Raw genomic sequence first — 14,944 nt, 5'->3', positions numbered from 1 at the left:
GTGATGGTGAGTGGGTGGAGAGGACAACCTGTAATTCAGGATGGTTTGGAAGCTGGTTGCCTTGGAAACTGGAAAAAAGCAGCATAATGCCCACCAAAACCAACTGTCAATAAGAGAAAAGATTTTATTTTCTTTTTTATCTGTGTTGCTTTCCAAGTCACATATTTTGTGGCTTTTGCCAGTGTGATTAGGACCATTGGTCCTTGGTGGGCGGTGTATGCCAAAATGGGCCAAATGTTAGGGAGGACGGGAAATTCTTCATAAACACTGTGCTGACCGAATACTAGGGGGAAGGGAATGGTTGTGTAGTTAAAATGAGTTTATATAATGACAAAGTTATCAACAGGTGAATATTTCATACAATGTGACATGCAGGCAATTCTTAATCGTAGTTTATCTAAACCTAAATTTATAGCAGCAAAACTCACTTTTTTTTTTAAACTCACTTTTTTTTTAACATAAAAATTTTATTCGCTGTGATGCACCCTTCGCTGTTCTTATGCTACTGACACCAGAAGTTTTGACTTATAGTAGAGTAGTTATTTTCAAGGGTAGCACTTGGAAGCTCACAGAAATCAGATTTTTGTGTATTTGTTAATTGTGTAATTTCGTAATTCTTTTAAAATATACATATTTAATTTTTTATTACTAAATGTATCGCACATGTACACATATATATTTTATAGGTTTGTATATGTGTGTGCCATGTTTTTTAGAAAATTATATGAATTTGCTGATTTTAGACTGTTAAAATTATAAAAATGACAATTTTATATATTTTAACATATAAGTAAATAGCAGAGATTCCAGAATACATTTTTTTCCTTCTCCTTCTTTGCTGGGGTCCCCATTACCTCTTTTTTCATCTCCACCTCACCCTATTCTGTATCAGTCCTACCCTACACTTCCCATGTATCCTTACTTTATTCTTGCTTCACAGGCAATTCACATTAACAACCTGGTATGTAGCTCTCTGCTCACAGAATCATGAACAGATGTAAATATGTCTGTGCATCTATATATGTGTTAGTGACAAACTCATGGTGCAAAATCACAAACTTGCAGATTATTTTTTCCTGTTGAGATCTATAACTAAATGTTCTCTTCCCTGCATTTGAATATCACTTCTCTTCTTTGTATTTATTATCCTTAATGGATTTCAGCCTAATTTTAAGTAGTTTCTTCACCCTTTTACTTTCATTCACTTGAATTCTATTTCTCTGATATGTGCTAGGAACAATTCACAAATTATTCAAGCTGCAAAGTGTGGCAGCGTGTTACACAGAAGGATTAGTAATTCTTTTCCGGTTTCCTACTTTGCATCCCTAGAATAACCTATTATTTTTTGAAGTTAAGAGTAAGGATATATGAGAAGGAAATATTTTGGATTATTCTAGTAATTCTAGACTCAGAATTTCTCCTGCAAGGGAAAACAGCCTCCCAGAGCCATTTCTTTGGTTTCCATCTCTCAGAACCAAGTTAATGATTGCTTAGGCAATGGAGTCATATGGAAAGACCTTAGAATTTATGTTATGGGTGAAACTGTTTGAAATCTTGAAGATGAGGCACAGCTTCACTGCAGATGTGATAGGACACATAAGGCTCTCAATGTCCGCCAAAAGTGACTTCTCCTCTCACTGCTACTGAAATTGCCATTGAATCCCATTTTCTTCTTCAGAGACAATTTATCTTATTAGGCCATGATGGCAGACTTCTGTTCAGTGTTGAGGGCAACTGGGTTATTCCAAGACTATACTACTCTGTCTGAGTTTCCTCACTAGGAAGTGAGTGTTGACAGAAGGAGAAGGAAATGAGGACTGAGTAGTTGGAGATTTATGGCCTCTTCCCCAGTCTGCATGCACTCCTACTCCCATGCATCTGTACAGGTGTCGGATGCTCTTCAGTCTCCCCACAAATGTCTATCAGAAAGGGCTGCTGCCTTCAGGCTATAGTCCCTTCTCTCTCTCTCTCTTTTTTAAAGATTTATTTATTTATTTGTTTATTTATTTATTTATTTATTTATTTATTTATTTATTTATGGGAGACACAGATAGAGAGAGAAAGAGAGAGAGAGAGAGAGAGAGAGGCAGAGACACAGGCAAAGGGACAAGCAGGCCCCATGCAGGGAGCCCGGCCCAGGACCCAATCCCCGGTCTCCAGGATCACACCGTGGGCCGAAGGCAGGCACCAAACCTCTGAGCCACCCAGGGATCCCTCCTTCTCTTATTTGGAAAGGAAAATGCTTTAAAATGAAGTGAGATGTAAATTCCTAGGAGTTTGGGGGTTGAAGGTCCCTTGGGATCAACTCAGAAGATGCCATTCCTGAGTTGTGACTTGTTTGCCTGACAGGGTTTCCTTGGATGAGACTTTTATCCTCAGCAGTGGATACCCTAACCAGGGGAATACTGATCCTTCCAGGCCTTGTGGGTATGATTGAGGGCTGTAATTTATTTAGCAGCCGAGTCTGCCCTTTCCCTGCCTGTCAAAAGGGCTTCAAAGCTGCCACACCAGGAACTGTTTCAGATTACAGACTTCAGCAACTAATGACCCATGTCCTCCCTTCAGTAGTGAAATCCCAAAATGGTCCTAGGAGAGGAGAAATAAATCCTGACAGCTGCTTAGAGGTCATCTTATAACTAAATCTCCAGAGAAATGTTTTTAGGTTGAGAAAGAGTTTTCCCCCCCAACCAAAAGGAAAGGAAAAGAAAGGAAAAACATGAGACCAGTGCCCAGAAGGGTGTCTGCAGCTCATCCAGGTGTGCTCTGAAGACCAAACCTCTACATCAGCATTTAACAGGAAACTCTTGAGCTTCTCTACCTCTCAGGAAGCACAGTGGAATGAGATAACATGGGAAGCACACACACACACACACACACACACACACACACACAGACGCTTCACCTGGTCCTTCCTGCAGGTCTCTGTAGGAAATGAGTTTCTGTGGGTGAGAAAATGAGACCAGGTGATAGTCCAAGGAGGCTGTAATTTTAGAAGACCTACCAAGAACATTATGTAGGAGGCTTGGTAATCTAAATCCCGGAAGCCTTTTTACTTTTTTCTTTGGAAAGTATGTGAATGATTGTAATGCTGCTTTGCTTCCCAAACTGGGCAGTGAGGTAAGGAGCAGCAGCCTCTGCCACAACAAACAACAGCAAAGCTGTCATCCTGACCACCATGGAGTTTCTTGAAAGAACTTACCTTGTGAATGACAGAGCCGCCAAGATGTATGCCTTCAACCTAGACAGGTAACAGACATCAGTTTCTGCCTCACAATTTTCTATCTTGACTATTTAATAAATCCTCAGACCCTATTGCTTCAAAACTGGAAACTTTCACTCTCCAACTCAGGGGCAGTTTGTAAAATTTGATAAACTGTTGACTGATCTGTATGATTTGCATCCTGAAAAATGCAGATTTGGTTCCTTAAATGCACAAAATATGCACTTTATTAATATATTTTTCACCTGTAGTTTATCTTCCAGGAAATAGGTATATGTGATCGAATGTGTTTACCTTTCTTTTCCTCAATTATTCTCATTCTTAAAGTTCTAAGCAAATTTTATTAAATTATATTTAGAAAAAAAAATTAAGGCTTTTCAACTATGTGACAGAATTGTGGCTATATTGTTCTTTAAACTAACTGCTGTTTTCTTAATCATAAAATGCCATAATCAAATGTACACAAGTATAATGAATATAGCTGAGTTTAATGCACTACAGAATTCTAGTTCCATTTAATATCTACACGGTACCACATACAGTATATTCATTCAACTACTATTCGATTGAATACACCTGGATATATAACAGGAAGAAAACATTTCTGCTCTCAGATCTCTGTCCTCTTGCAACCTTTCGTCTAATGTGGAACGCTCATAGGAAATAGGCAATTATAAAATAGCATAGAAGTGTCATCTTGGGGGTGTTTAATGAGAAAATCTCAAAGGAACCTAGGTCTTAGCTGGACTTTAAGGGTCACAGAAAGCACTTAAGAAGTGGTAGAATAAGAATTGAAAAGTGAAAAGGAGTTAGAAAAAGGTTAGGAAAACTCCATATAGAAAATAGGATTAGGGGATATTTTTCAGACTGAGATAATTGCCTGGTAAAAACAGAGACATGTAAGAATAAGAGTGGGTGTATTTGGAGAGTTCGAGCTGAATGAAGAGCAAAGAGAAACATGCAGAGTACATACAGATGAATGAATAGAAATCTGAAATGAATTCATGATAGGAGGAGAGCTCAAGAGAATACATATAATTAATGATATGTGTAATGTCTGTGTTTGTTTCATGGAACCAAATTCATATTCTAAAGAGTAGCAAATTTGTGCTTGATAGCATTAAATGTCTAAACAGCTATAAAGGGACTTCTTTATAATTTTGCCTTAAAAATATTTGGTAGAATCTAGCACATCTATTATCTCACATTATAAAAGTTATTTTTCTTAGAAAATAATATTAGGTGTGATTTATTAAGACCATAAATAATAAATCCTCATGTTAGGTCAGGCAGAAATTTTAGAGAATGAATTGTTAATACTATGGACACTATTAAAAGAGCATCTCTACATTATTAAAATAACACTATCTCCCTTCTCATTAAAATAGACCACTGGCACTCTGTTACACAAAGTGTGACAGTTATAGTTACATTATACATTTATAAATTTATAGTTACAGGTTCTCTTTCACTTCCTAAACGGGTATGGATTTCAGGATATGGTGATGATAGAAACTGTCAAACTCATTTTTATTTTATTTTCATATAATAACAGTTGAACTTGGGAGAGATGATTTATGCTGATCCGTCATTTTGCCAGTTAGGAACCTGAATGCCAAAGAGAAAAAGTTCAGATGTCTAATTATGACAGAGTTGGGGGCTGAACACACACCTCCTGTTTGTGAATTTAGTGTCTGCTTCCTCCTCCTTCACCTCTCCTGCACCTACACTTTAACCTTGTGGCCTCCTGAATCTTTAATCTATTTCTTCCTGAGGTCACATGAACCTTGACTTCTTCACTTATTCACTTCCTTTTGTCAACTTCCCCAACCTCGTTTCTCATATATTTTCTTCCGTCTCTATTTCCCAGACAACTTATTCCTCGGATAGTCCTTCTCTTTTCTCCTTTCTTCTCTCTTTTCTACTTATAATCAGCTTTCCATTTAAATTGTTACCAGCATTGAGAAACTTAATCTGAAGGAATCTTTTCTCTCTAATTCCACAAAAAGAGTGATTCATTTATCTATGGCTGGGCTACAAACCAGTCCCAGAATGTAGTAGCTTAAATAATAATCATTGTGTTATTCACAATTCTGTGGATTAGTGGGGTTTGCTCATGGAGCTGCGTTCTGCTGGTGTCTGTGCTCTGCCAAAAGTTCCCAGATGGCTTTATTCACATGTCTGGGGGTTTTGTACCAGCTTTTGGTTAGTCTTCATTCTTTTTCCTATGGCCTCAAATATTTCCCCCCTATAAAGGAGTCTGCTATGGATTGAATATTTGTGTCCCCCCCCAAATTCACATTTTGAAGCCCAAACTCCCATGTGACTGTGCTGATAGGACCTTTCAAAAGGTGATTAAGGTTAAATGAAGTCTCCAGGATGGAGCCCTGATATGGTAAAGTGATATCCTCATAAAAGAGGGAGAGATACCAGAGATCCCGCTCCACAACGTGAGGTTATAACAAGGCAGCCATCTATACGTAGGCCAGGAAGAGAGCATTTGCCAGAAACCGAATTTTCCAGCACCTTAATCATGGATTTTCAGCCTCCAGAACCACGAGAAAATAAATTGATAACAGAAGTTGCACATGTAGTGGACATCAGAGGAAATAGATTCCACTTAATTAGATAAGCCATTCCTAAACACATAAAAGAGCAAACAAGTAAATGTCAGCAACATTGGGCCCATAGGGGATCAGTATCCAGAATTGCTAGAGTTTACTATTACAAAATCTGCAAAGAAACAGCAAAAAACAACCCATGCATAGTAAAAAGAGCAGGGAATAGAAACTGCCTTTAAAAGAGCCCAGGTGTTGGACTTTGTTCAGAGTAGTCATTATAAATGTGATTAAAGGACTAAATGATATCATGCTTAAAAAATTAAAAAGAGGTATAATGGCAGTGTGTCATCAAACAGATAATGTCAATAAAAAGATAGAAATCATATAGAAAAGAACCAAATGGAAATTCTGAAGTTGAAAGTGGAATAAGTAGAATAAAAAATTTGTTAAAAGGACGCAGTAGTAGATGATGAACTGACAGAAGAATCAGTGAACTTGAAGACAGATCAACAGGTACGCAACATAATGAACAAAGAGAGAGAAAAAAAAAGGAGTACAAAGTAACAGAACCTCAGGGAAATGTAGCACATCCTTAAATGCCCTAACACATTCATGATGGGAGTACCAGGAGAAGAGAAAAAGGAGGAGAGAAATATTTAAGGAAATAATGTCTAGAATTTTCCAAAACTTGGTGACAATATTAATCTATACATACACAATGGTCAACAGATGCTATGAAGAATCAAGGAAAATGGATCTACACTCTTATATGTCGTAGTGAAAATACTGAAAACAAAACACACAGAAAAAGTCTTAAAAGTAGCAAGAGAGGAAAAAAAGGTAAATTAGTGGCTGTCTGGAGTAGAGTTGTATGCAGGGAGATTGAGGACTTACTGCTAATGGGTACAAGGCTCCTTTTTTGGGCTGACGGACACGTTCTAAGATTGTGGTAATGGTTCTAAGTTAGATTGTGGTAATGGTTGCACTCTGCAAATATGCTAAAACCCATTAAATTGTATACATTAAATGGGTCACTTGTGTGGCATATGGATTATATATATAGGTTGATAAAGCTGTTTTAAAAAGGAGAAATTGGACACTTGTTCTAGGATGAGAAATTACATCTGATTCTGCTAACATTTCTATTCTCCACCCCCTCTAGCTCTCTCCCCTCAAAACACTTCTTCACATCACTCATTTATTTCACAAACATTTAATCAAGCATAATCTCAACAGATGTGTACTGAATATCTACTGTGTTCAAGATGAAGTCCCAGGCACTAAATGCACAGGAGTCTTTCTAGTGCAGATGGAGGAAAGTGGTTAAAAGGGTGAAACGGGCCAGGAACTGCTAAGGGATATATGAATGTTTTCTCCCTCTTTGATACTTATCCCGTCCTTAGGAATAGAGGCTCAATTCCCAGGGTTAATTCATACAAAACTGATGCCTTATTGTCACTTGAGTAGAATCTAGAATAATGGATATGGACAAAGGGGGAACAAAAGAAAAGCTTGCTTTTTGTTTATTCAAGCTCTCACATAAAATTGCTTAACCTAAAGTTATTTCTCTTTAAAATTTTTTTTTCTTAAAGTTGCCTATTTCTTTTTTTAAAGATTTTATTTATTTATTTATTTGCTTGTTTATTTATTTATTTATTTTGAGAGAGTGAGTGAGAGGGAAAGGGAGAGAGAATCTGGAGCAAATTCCGCACTGAGTACAAAGCTCCATTGGGACTTGAGCGGTCCCAAGACCATAAGATCATGACCTGAGTGGAAACCAAGAGGCTGACACCAAGAGTCCCACACATAATCAACTGAGCCACCCAGGCACCCCTAGCCTAAAGTTATTTCACAGTACAACTTACTTTATAGTTTCTGAAGAACAGTGATAATCATGTAATGTGAAAATGGTAGACTAATGTAAAAATCCACACTTTTTGTGCATTTATCTTGTTCCAAACACAACTCTGAAGTATTTATATGAATTAGCTAAAATCTCAGAGTGACCCTGTGAGAGAGATGTTATCATTATCCCTTTTTGCTGATGAGGAAATTGAGGCACAGAGAAATTATTTCCTTAGAGTCATATGATTAGTGAGTGGTAAAGCTGGGAGTTGGCTTAGCAATGGGATGTCAAAGCCCAAATTCTCAGCTTCCTCCCAGTACTGTCATCCACTCAGCCTATCTCAGAAACTGGTATGCCCTTCGCCTAGCTGTTGTAACCAGAAATCCATGAGCCATCTTCCAGTCCCACCCTTCCCCCATTCAACCTTAAATAATGCTATTGGTTAGTAAGTCCCATTGATTGTACCTTCCAAACATCCCTCCTTATGACTGCTTCTTCCCATTTTCCTTCTCATGGCAGTGGTCCAAATTGCCGGTATCTCTGCTCCAGCCACCTCCTAAATGGTCTCCATATTTTGTCTCTATATTCAAGCCTTCTAAGTATCACCAGAAGTGATCATTTTAGAAATGTGAACCACATAATGTTTCCTGCTCAAAACTTTCCAACTGCCTCTCTGCAGACTTTGAAGAAAAGGAGACCCTTTTTAATGGTTCACAGAGTTCTACATGATTTAATTTCTGCCTACTTTTCTGACGTCATCCAATGTCACTCTTCATCTCACAGTGGCCACCTATGTAGTTCCTTTTCTGTCCAGGCAAGCTTTTGAACAAGACAAGCTCTTTCTTGCCTCTGTGCCTTTGCACCAGCAATACTCTCCACTTGTGATGTTTCTCTTCCATGTAAGTCTACTCCTGGTTATCCTTTAATTCATTGTGGAGATATCTCTACAGAGGTGCCTCCTATTACGGCTCTATTTAAAGTAGCCCCAGCTTCTCTTGCCCAGTCACTGACCACATAGCCTCTGTGCCTATCAGCTGGCTTACTTTTGTCTGCCTCTGCTTAAGATACAAGCTTCTAAGGTCAGGAACTTAGTCTCAAGGACCATGGTATCAATTAGCATCTTTGTTAGTGCAGGCACATTGCAGGCATGTAGTACATATTTGTCGAATGAATGAATACATGATGTATTGGATATGCATGGTGGGATGTAAGCTTTCATCTTCTAATAGGAATAGTGATTTTAGGTTCTTGGGAGAAGTGATGTAGAAGCACAAAATAGAAGTGATTTCATTATGTAGTCAACATATGAAATAAGAGGGTGGAAAGTATTACTAGCTCTACTTTAGAGACCCAGAAACAAAGGGGTTTAACATCTACCATCAAACACACAGAAAATACAAAAGAAAAAGAAAGGCTTCACCAAGATCAAAAAATAAACTTCATATTCTAATTAGTATTTTAAGAAATGAACTCAGTTCTAGGCTATTGCAAGAAAATTTCTGAGTATTTCCTTATTTCTCCTGTTACTCCTTTTTTTCTTTGATGCTATAGTAACTTCCTCTGCTCTGGCCTACTATTCCTATTCTTCAGAGCTTCAAACCATCTATGAATTCATGGGAATCTATGATGATTTATTCACAATTCAGTTTTTGATGCATTATAGCATTTGCTTTTTAGAACCTTCTTAAAATTCTTCTTAGGATTCACATCATTTTTTAGATTAAGAGCCTGTTCTGCATCTGTAGGTACCCAGACCACTTTGCTCTAATGAGGCAATGAGAAATGTATTTTAATTTTGGATTTTTAAGTTTTGGGGGGATTACAGACCTTTTTAGGAGCTCAGTTAAAACTGTGGGCTCTTGCATTCCTCCCACATAAAACACAAATATACATATGAACACATTGTATCCAATTTCAATGGAGTCTCTGAAACCCATGTTTAGATAGCCTGCTTAGTATCTCACGGAACAATCTCAGCTTAAACTATATCCGTATTGGTTAATCTTTGAGTCTAGGACAACAAAGCAGTATTTAAAAGTAAAAACTGGCCAGGTTTCTTGCACTTTTCTTCTCATGAGATTGCCCTGAGGCTGTGTCCCTAGTAGGAATCCTGCCTTTGTCTGCCTTCTGCACTGCCCCCAGAATAAGTTCTTTCTCCTGGTCACTTACCACCTGTTTTCTCTGGCCACAAGATTAATGAAAAATATAAAATAAAGCAAAGCTTCATATGACTTCAGCAAATCAGTGGTCATATGAATAGTGCCAGAACAATCGGTGACCCTGTCTTGCTCATGTTGCCTTTTCAGCACAAAGGAAGAGGAAACCTCTATCATGCTTTCTTTTTAGTTCTCTGGTTCCACGGAGTTGATGGCCACTGGTGACCCACTCTGCCCCATGATATATATTTTTTATTATCAGATTATGTATCACATTACAAAGGCAAAAATGTGTAGATATAAATACTTTATGTGCTTATTGCCAAATGGTTCCTATTCTAACAAACAAGATTATTGGGAACTGTTCAAAATCCTGAGTGCTATTAACTTCATCCATATAAAGATTCCAAAGTCAATTTGGCAATAAACGCCAAAATCCTTGAAAATGTAGATACCTGTTGACCAGACAATTGCCCTTTTAGAGTTACATTCTAAGATGATAATATAGAGAGTAAAGATTAACTATAAAGATCAACAGCCCCACTTATATAAGCAAATAAATGGAAAAGAATGAATTGTTTAAGGAAATCAGTTCATTATGTATGACATATTTATGTTAAATACAGTGCTCCCTTTGTGTTAAAAGTAATAGTGAAGAGTATTTAATAAATTGAGAAAATGTCAATAATACATATAGCTAAGAATCAGGTTCCAAAGCTTGTCTTTGGTAGGATTCCATGGTGACACTGTCATTTTATCCATAACCATTCCAGACCTCCCCACTGAGTTGCAGCCATGATTTGGGCAGCATCTACCGCAATCTCAGCTCCACGGGTCAGCATGGTAAGGTTTAGCCAATCTGATTATAACAAGGTCAAGCCAACTAGCCTATTCATGTTCCTCTGGCTATAAAAGTTGGTTCCCATTTGGCCAAATCAGCATGCAACTCAGGACTCTTGTTTAGGACTTGGGAGTGGACACTGTCTCTTCTGTATAAGAAAAGGCAAGTACACAACTCTGATTACCTTGGGCAACCATTCCACTACCATGAGGAAAACCAGCCTGCAGTTAAAGTGTACTTAGAGAATGCAGAGCGATGCATCTGGAGTCTTCCTAAATCAGGTTAAAGCCTAATATATCTAGATTTTTCAGTTGTAGTACCAATAATTCCCATTTAATAATTAATCTAGCATGAGCTTTGTTTTCAGTACTTGTAACCAAAAACATTCAAATTAGTTATGGACTCTGATTATATTTTAAAAAGGCGTGTTTATATATTACAAAGTAAACAACAAAATATCAGCAATAGTTGTCTTTTGGAGATAAGGTTACCAGTGATTTTTCCCTTTGCTTTGTGCCAGAGTTCTATTCTAGAAAATCTAGAATTACAGAAATTCATCTTTAATGAATATATATGTTAGTTTATTCAGGAAAACTAAAATATAATGATAATGAGGATCATAATCATCACCATCATCTAAGCCAAAACCTTCAGACCTTTAATTCCAGATGGTAATAAGACAAATGAACTAGCTCTTCAAGTGGAGGTGAACTTATTTCTCTTTTTATACCTTTCAAAATCATGGATGCTAAGTTCATTCTAAGAATCTTATTAATGTCTTCTAATAACTTTATTTAAGAAATTAAAGTCTTATCAGCTCAAAATTCATGGACATTGATACTGCCATCAGTAGAGATTGGTTTTAGGTGTACTGAAGTTCAGGTAGGGGGCAGTGTGGAGCCCAGTGGGAAAAAAACACTAGGCTTGGAATCCCAGTTCTGCTGTTTCCTGGTTATTCAGTCTCAGGCAATTACTTAACCTCTGTGAACCTTGATTACTTCAGCTAAGAAACTATGGGATTGGACTGAATGTTATCTACTATCTTTCCATCTATGAAATTCTAGAAGTCTATACATGCCTCTAAATAAAATTTTATATTTGAGAAGAGCTGATATGTATTGCCTGCTTTAGGAAGTATAGGCAAGATCAACTCCCAATACAGTTTTGATAGATGATAGAGATTGTTTGCAAAGTTATGTTAAGGTTTCTGAGGGCCCACGTGGACTCAGCAAGAGAAAGTGCTATGATCTATTAACAGTGTTGCTGTGGAGAAGAAAGGAAGAGTTTTGGCATTTAATAGTGAGTATCTGAATCAACAGTCAGGCTCATATGCACATATCTAAGATCGCCCTGCCCTCCTTTTTAAAAATGTGTTACATGGGGTCCAAAATCTTTTCAAAATGCAGTAATTTGGAAGAAAATGCATCAAAGTGTATCTGCTTCCTTTCTCCTGTTCCTTTGATATCTCATAATCACTGCTGGTAATAGACTGAATAAGACCTTGACGGAATAAAAGCAAAACCTTTAGTAGTAGAGAATTCAGAAGGAAATTTCTTGCTTGTTCCTTCTCTTGATATTTCTTATGGAAGGATCTGTGAACAGCAACTTCCTAGCTAGTTAGCAGATGTCCTAATATCAGTTCTGAGAACGGGTAGGGCTGTCATTGAGGTATTTGTTTGCAACCATGTTCACTTCTTGCTTCTGTCAAACTCATCTGTAGTGTGGAACGCCAGCAGAAATCCTTGAATAAAGATCAATGTCCTGGAGAGAAGCCAGAGGAGCTGGAGTCAGGAGCCATCTATCACTGCCACAGCAACTCCAAGGCCACAGAGAACAGAGCAAACGAGCAAGTCTACGCCAAGTGGAAACTCTATGCTGCTTCGGGAGTATGCTTTGTTTTCATGATTGCAGAAGTCGTGGGTGAGTATTATTTAAAAAGACTTCTCTGATTAAACAAGCAAACAAACAAAACCCCACATCACCGCATGACGGTTATCTAAGTTCTCCTTTTAAATAAAGAATTCATATTTTCCGTAAGTACTGAGTAACAATATGCTCATTGTCTATAAGATGGGAAAATATTAGAAAACAAAATTCCTCACCATCCCACATTTGAGTAATAACCTCTAATAATATTGTGGAGTGTTTTTTCCAATATACTTATCTGTCATAACTCAGTTTTTTAACATAACTAAGAGCATACTGAATGTTTTTGGCCATGCCATCAAATACTCTTCAAAAACATTTTTATGTCTGAACAATATTCTATAATAACGCTCTACCGTGATTTACATTACTATCTTTGTATTGTTAGAAATTTAGGGAGGGTTTTTTTTTCCTGCTATGTATGGACAGGCTGTAATAAAAACCATGAATAAAGGTCTGCCTGCCTTTCTAGTTGATCTCTTGAAAGAGATTCCTAACAGTGGAAAAATTGATTGAAGGACATAAATATATTTGTTACTTCTTGATGCATATTGCCAAACGGGTATCCAGAAAGCTTAAAACAATTCATATGTCTGCATGATGTATGTGAAAATGATTCTCCAAATCTCTACCAGAACTTATTTTAATCTTTTAGAATCTTTATTAATATATAGGTGAATATCCTTTATTTTAATATTCATTTCTTTGTTATTGTTAGAATATTTTTGCATGCTTATTAGTAATCTATGTTTCCTTTTGTTGATGCATTTCCTGCTTGCCTCTTAATATTTCTTGCTCATTTGTTTTATAGATAATTTGTAATGCTTTATATTGATCTCTGGGAGCTCTTTATATAGTTAGGATACTGAGCTTTTTATATTTGTTATAAGTACTTTTAAGTTTATTGTTTGTCTTTAATTTTTGGTTAGATGTAGATAAGTTTTAAATTTTATATATGTAACTGTACCAAACATCCCATTTTGAGCTACTTTCTTTTATTGCTCTTTCACTCTTTTAGTGCTTTCGTCCCTGTATAGTAAGAAGATAAATACCATTTTGTTGTTCAATTTTTTGCATTTAATTTTAAATCAATGTGAGATTAGATATACTCTAAGGACTAAAAATTCTTTTTATAAATAACAGAGTTTTCAGAATTATTTATGGAATAATTACTCCTATTGATTTTTGATGTTTCTTTCATCATTTATCAATATTTTATAAAGAATAAGGGGTTGGTTCTTAGATGTTTTATTGATCTGTATTGCTATTCTCTGTTACTAGTAGCATTTAATTAATGTAGATTTTTTGTTATAAAATCTGTTGTTCTCTCATCATTCCTCATTTAAAAGAAAAAAGGAAAAGCTCATTAATTTATGTTTATTATTCTAATTAAACATGAGAACCATTGTGTTCAGTTCCCTCCAAAATTGAATTATGGTTTTACTGGTATGTAAGATAATTTGGAAACACAAATATTTTTAAAGTACTCAGTTTTCTCCTCCAAGAATATGGTATGTTTCTCCATTTAACCAAATACTTTACATTTCTCATATGTTTTGTGATTTTAGTTAGTTGGGTTATTTGTTTGTTCAGAGTCAGCCTATTTTTTTGCCAGGGTTATTTAGATGTGTTTTGTTTATTCTTTTCAGAGGTGAAGGGGGTCTTTCTTTTTGCATGTCCTTTTTTGAGGTGATTACTTTTGGTATTCTGGAAAGTTTTCCATTTTGCATATTCATTTTATACTCAACAGTATACTAGAATTATTTTCATTCTAAATGTATTCAACGCATTTTGTTTCTCTCTCATCCATCCTCCTCCCTCCTAGGAGGTAACACTTTCTTGTGCAAAAAACGTATTTCTCTTCTTTTTCAATAAATTAGCTCTCCTGTATGTTTCATATTTTTATCATGTTAAATAATATGCTAAATCAAATCTTATGTTAAACTATTAACTGTTAAGGGAAATGTTTCCTGAGAGATTAAGTATTTCATTATGTGAACGAAGTGGGTTTTTTCCCTAGTTTTTAAATGATTAACAGATAATTAAAGACACTTGTTACTTTTATCAAGTAACTTTTCTTTTAAACATACTGTTAAGCATTTTTTTTTGACACATTGTTGATATGTATCATATTCAGAGATTTCCTAATATAATATGGTCTTTGCATTTCTGGCATTATGATGATAATAACTAATATCTATTTAATGTGTATTATGTGCCAGGAACTGTGATGAGTGTTTGCCATTGTGTTACCTTACTTAATCCTGTCAGAATCCCTGTGAGGTAGGTCCTATTATTAATTGCACTTTATATATGAAGAATAGAAACACTGTTGAGTACTCTACTTGAGTAGCATGCTTTGTAAATAAGCAGGCAGTCTGAATTCAGGAGCTC

The 14,944-nt window shown here is 36.3% G+C and overlaps 1 protein-coding gene across 2 annotated transcripts in view; it reads left to right on the top strand.

The window, feature by feature from the left end:
• The first annotated feature begins 2,933 nt into the window (after positions 1–2,933).
• Positions 2,934–14,944, top strand: part of SLC30A8 (solute carrier family 30 member 8) — a 35,946-nt gene continuing 23,935 nt past the window's right edge. The window contains exons 1-2 of one of the 2 annotated variants that reach the window (XM_025993371.2): positions 2,934–3,246; positions 12,345–12,544. In XM_025993371.2, the coding sequence (XP_025849156.2) occupies positions 3,176–3,246; positions 12,345–12,544 (271 nt within the window). In that variant the 5' untranslated portion in view covers positions 2,934–3,175. The remainder of the gene's footprint in view (positions 3,247–12,344; positions 12,545–14,944) is intronic. The other variant, XM_025993372.2, reaches the window with a different exon arrangement.

This window comes from Vulpes vulpes, chromosome 13, assembly GCF_048418805.1.
Source record: "Vulpes vulpes isolate BD-2025 chromosome 13, VulVul3, whole genome shotgun sequence".
Taxonomy (NCBI): Eukaryota; Metazoa; Chordata; class Mammalia; order Carnivora; family Canidae; genus Vulpes; species Vulpes vulpes.
The sequence above is the reverse complement of the archived record's forward strand: the minus strand, read 5'-3'. Positions and strand labels throughout refer to the sequence as shown.